Source organism: Paralichthys olivaceus, chromosome 3 (genome assembly GCF_024713975.1).
Source record: "Paralichthys olivaceus isolate ysfri-2021 chromosome 3, ASM2471397v2, whole genome shotgun sequence".
NCBI classification, from domain to species: Eukaryota; Metazoa; Chordata; class Actinopteri; order Pleuronectiformes; family Paralichthyidae; genus Paralichthys; species Paralichthys olivaceus.
In genome coordinates, this window is record NC_091095.1 from 13,127,287 (window position 1) to 13,132,386 (window position 5,100).

Here is a 5,100-nt window from a genome sequence, read left to right on the forward strand (position 1 = left end):
TTTTCAGGGCCTGAGCATCAAACTTTTCATTTTCAGTTCATGTTTTAGATAAGTCCTTGTTTCAGGTTAGTTATTGTAGCTTTCTCCCCTGGGTAGTATGAATCCACACAGTCAGATCTTTACCAAATTTCACAAACAATGAGTCCTGCCCTGAAGACATGGACAGGTTCATTTTGAAACATAGAGCCACCCCTGGAAACAGCTGTGGCTGCAGACTGTCGAGTATTACATATTACTCATGGGAGGTTTTGAAGGTCTTGCTTAAATTATTTGGATGACTTGTAAGACGATGCAATGTTGTGAAGCTCCTGTGTTTTTGTCCAATGGTGTAGCTTCAGCGCTGAACAAAAAAACTGTTGTACCTCTGTCCAACACCATCCGATCTTTCTGAAACATCAGACATTTGATGAGTGTCCATGCCTGAAGACATCTACAGGCCAAATGGTTTTCTTGGTCATAGCGCCACCTACTGGGAAAAAAATGTTGGGCTTGAGGCCCAACATTTTTTTCAGATGTCTTAAGTCTTGCCTGGGAGTAGAAAATATCTATATCTTACTTTGACATATTCTCTCAGCGGTCCAACACAATTGTTGCTCAAATTTGGATGACAGCTGAAGAGCAGTATGGAGGCATTTTATCTTTTTGTGTGTTTTTTTTACGTTTGAAGAAGTGGTCACCATTTACTTCTATTGGATTGGATTTCACAGCAAAGCTGTTCAATCCTGAAACTCCAAAAGTGTTTTGTGGATTCAAACACTCAATTGGCATAATGGTTAGTAGATAATGAGTGAATTTAAAATTTTGAGTGAACTATCCCTTTAAAACAAAATCTAGCATCATCTATTGATGCATGCATTTCTTGTCTTTTACATCTGGAGACTAAAAAGGAGAAGTTGTGTTTAACATTAATTACTTTGGTTTCATGGTGGCGCACATGTTATGCCTCATTACATTTACACACAATGTAGGTCAAGTATCTAGAAGGTATTTTACCTTTGTATTGTAGTACATTTACATGCAAAGTCTTGTTCCTGAATCCCACAGAATAGAAAACTGCTGAGAAAAACCACAAAAACATGTTTGTGACGGACATATGTTGGAAGAAGACAGATAATAACCACTTGTCATTTTTCTTATTACCAAAATAACAGCATTTACTATGAGCATGAAAAGCAATATTTTCCAATAAAAACATTTGGGGCATTGGCATGATCATAGTTATATTTTCTCAAAGGTTTCATTTGACCTCTCTTTCCAGACCACACGAGCGTGCTTTTGAAGTATTTGATAAATGATAATTATAGTACAGCGATACAATTAGAGCCTACTTTGCTGAAAGCTTTAAATATATAATCACAGCTCTTAGAAAACTCCACTCTAAGGGCCAATGTGTTCAGCCACGAGCTCTGGTTTTGCTCATATTTGAAAAGTGGTTTCTTGATTTTGGGGTCTGGCATCACTTTCAGGTTCTGGCAAAATGATCCATGCTGGTTCTCAGTATGTTGTGCGTTTATTGGTTGATGTGAAAGTGGTCATGTCCTCAGTGACACTGCCTGTCTTCTGGCATGTGGCGAGGGTCTGCTGGCACATGGCTGGAGATGTTTGAAAGTGAAGTGTGGCGTGCATGGTGACAACAAGAGCACGGACTATGAAGGTGTCTTGACTGTATACCCAAAGCCACAACCACAGCTGTGCGATGAGACAAGTGAAACCCTCTATCTGCAGGGAGTGGCACAATTCAAGAGTTCCTGTTTTTCTCTTGTGTTCTCTGAAAAAACCTTTTAAAGCTTTTGTAATTCAGCCTTGGCGAGGGGCCACGGTCCCGTAAGTGCAAGTGAGACAATTGCCACATATCTTCACAAATATTGAGTCACATTATTTTTTAAAAGACATTTACACATGGCCTAGTTTGGCATGTGTTTCATCAGAGCCTTTCCCGTATGATTTGTCATTGGGCAGCTTGAGAAAAAACCTTCTTGTGCATTGGTGGTAACATCTGCAGGATGTCCTTGGGAAACATGATGCATGAGAAAAAATAAGGAAAATTGTGGCTATTTGAGTACAGTGAGAAACTTCTGAAATAACTTGAAAATAATAATAATGATGAACCCCAAAATACCTTTACATGAAAAATGTAATGTAAACAACAGGAAACAGTTAAAAAGCAATTTGAAGATCACACAGCAATAGTAAAGAATCACTAAACAATGTATGATGTATGTTTTCATTTGGCAATACACTGAGTGTGTGTGTGTGTGTGTGTGTGTGTGTGTGTGTGTGTGTGTGTGTGTGTGTGTGTGTGTGTGTGTGTGTGTGTGAGTGTGTGTGTGTGTGTGTGTGTGTGTGTTTGTGTGTATGCGTAACGTGTTTTGGGTGTGGTGTCACGATGTAACCATGTCCGACTACTTACTTCCCCAACAAAAATGTGCTGCAAAAATCTGTAGTAACTATAAGGGCACTCAGCATCACCAGCAGCAGCAACAGTAAGTTCTCTCCACCACACAAAGCTCACTTCACTCTCCAACCTGGAATTTTATCAACCCATGAGAAAATATTAATAATTAAATGTTTAATATTTGAAATTTTAAACAGATTTCAGGATTTCCACTTTACTCATGTGATACGTCTTGATACAGGAAAATTCATTTATCTTTTCAGGTTTTGATCAGTTTTTATTTAGACCTTAATAAACCCTGAAATAACTTTTGTATTCCTCAAGTTGAAAAAAAATTTACAAGTGTTTTGATATTTTGCAAATATTTATCATGGTTCAGTAATTATGTCAACATTGAAATTTAAGGAACCCTTTTCTCGCACTTTTGTCACAGCAGTTCACTCATCCTGTGTTGGTTAACCTCAACTAGGTGGAGTGCTGTAACACATGGGGGAGGCCTTTAAACAGTGCCTTTTAAATTGTACCGTAATGAGTATACATGCAGTAGTAGCATTATTCCATTTCTTATTTTTATTCTTATTTCCTTTGTCTCCTCAGGTGTGCGTTGAGCACCGGCAGAGCTCCCGTGGTTAGAGTGTGATATAGCCTGCTGGATCGCAGGAGTTTCACATTAATTCCCGTGCAGCTCGTACCAGCTCAGTTCAGCCTGCTCCCACCTGAGGCCTTGATCTTGACCATCCCATCCGCCGCCATGAGCATCCTCTCCTCTCTCAGCTCCCCCTCCTCCTGCCTCCACCAGTACCACTCGCCCAGTCAAATCTCCAACGGCACCATGTCTGACTCCAGTGGCCTCAACGACGTGATCCTGCAGCATTACAACCACACCGGCCGCCTGCAGAACAGAACCATCTCGAACACCCTGAACCACATCAGTGTCTCCAAAGCCGCCTTTCTCTTCTTCAGCGTTTTCATCATCCTGGAGAACCTCCTGGTGCTGATGGCCGTCATCTCCCGCATCCGCAACAGCCGGCGCTGGGTTTATGTCTGCATTGCCAACATCACACTCAGTGATCTCCTCACAGGCGCTGCCTACCTAGTCAACATCTGCATGTCTGGCAGCCAGACCTTCCGCCTCAGCCCTGCTCTGTGGCTGTTCAGGGAAGGGATGCTGTTCGTGGCCCTGGCAGCATCCATATTCAGTTTGCTGCTGATTGCCGTGGAGCGTTACACCACCATGATGAAGCCACTGCCCCAGAAGTCAGCCAAGAAGACCTACTATAGGATCTACGGCTTGGTGGCACTCTGTTGGGTTTTGGCACTGGTGATTGGCTTCCTCCCCTTGCTCGGCTGGAACTGTGTGTGCAGCCTGGACGAATGCTCCACACTCCTCCCTCTATATTCCAAGAGCTACATCTTGTTCTCTCTCTTAATCTTCTTCATTATCCTTTCGACTATTGGTGTCCTCTATGGGGCCATCTACTGCCACGTGCACAGGAGTGCACAGAAGGACCCCCATCGCAGTCGCAAACGCTCTTTAGCCCTGCTTAAAACAGTGATCACTATCGTTGGGGTCTTTATGCTATGCTGGGGGCCACTGTTCCTGCTGTTACTGGTGGATTTCTTCTGTGTCCCCCGCCAATGTGTGCTGCTGTTCAGCGCTGATTATTTCATCTCCCTGGCTGTCCTGAACTCTGGCCTGAACCCCATCATCTACGCCCTGGGCAGCAGTGATATGAGAAAGGCAATCGCCGAGCTGCTGTGCTGCTGCTGCCTGAGGGCCGGCCTCTGCCGCTCAGACACATTCACATCCAAGGAGTCGAACAGCACCTCAGGGAGCAGGCGGGACAGCATGAGAAACAGCTTCAGCAGGGTCAGAAATCTGAGCACGGCTTCTCCACCACCAACACCAAGCAAGCCTCGCAGAAGTCACAAAAAATACAGGCTGAGCTCCACTACCAGCTGCCTGTCAGTTTCAAGTGGTTAAACCCCAAATGCTCCCCTCCCAAGCGTCACAACGTATGTGCACTGACACAGATCAAACCGTTTCCTCTGAGTTTTGGTTTGAGTGTTCACTGCCTGGCCAACAGATAGCTACAGTGATGTTTTTGCACTGTCAGAAAACCCAATAAAAATATGAGTTTATCCTCAGGTTGGCAATCATTTCACAGGTAGCATGATTTTTTGCATTTCTTTATGTATTTGCCTTTTTACTGGATTGATTAGATATTGCACTGTACTTACTTTTACAAGAAGACATATATATTTTTAAATGTGTTTTAAGGCAGATTATTTCCATGAATAATTATCTGTATTATCGTTAACATGGGAATGTTGGGGAACAAATATGTACATGTTATTGCATTATATTTTGAATTTGTTTGTACTGAGGCTGATGTTTGACTGTATACATTTAAGTGATGAATATATTAATAAAGTTTATTTTGCTTTATTTCGGAGTGCATGCTGTTTTTATGAAGGGTATAGTACCTGAGCTGTCCTCTAGAGGGAAACATGTCACTGACTGACTCCTGCAGATGAATCAAATTATTCAAAATAATGTATAATTTCCCCAGCCTGATAATATAGATCAACCACAAATACTGTTACCATATCTATACACAATTACCACATCTATTTTTTTACACATTCCACAAAATGCAAAATATGAAATAATTCTCACTATAGTTTTGTAGAAATTATTACTA

At 42.0% G+C, this 5,100-nt stretch overlaps 1 protein-coding gene across 1 annotated transcript; it reads left to right on the forward strand.

Annotated features, from left to right (window-relative positions):
* The first annotated feature begins 2,328 nt into the window (after positions 1 to 2,328).
* Positions 2,329 to 4,844, forward strand: s1pr4 (sphingosine-1-phosphate receptor 4). The gene is made up of 2 exons (XM_020080788.2): positions 2,329 to 2,483; positions 2,993 to 4,844. Exon 2 carries the CDS (start codon positions 3,147 to 3,149, stop codon positions 4,377 to 4,379), a length of 1,233 nt encoding a protein of 410 aa, XP_019936347.1. The 5' UTR covers positions 2,329 to 2,483; positions 2,993 to 3,146; the 3' UTR covers positions 4,380 to 4,844.
* Positions 4,845 to 5,100: the final 256 nt, after the last annotated feature.

What these genes read in the sequence shown, in the direction of transcription:
- s1pr4 (XM_020080788.2), top strand. Translation starts at nt 3,147, where the DNA reads ATGAGCATCCTCTCCTCTCTCAGCTCCCCCTCCTCCTGCCTCCACCAG.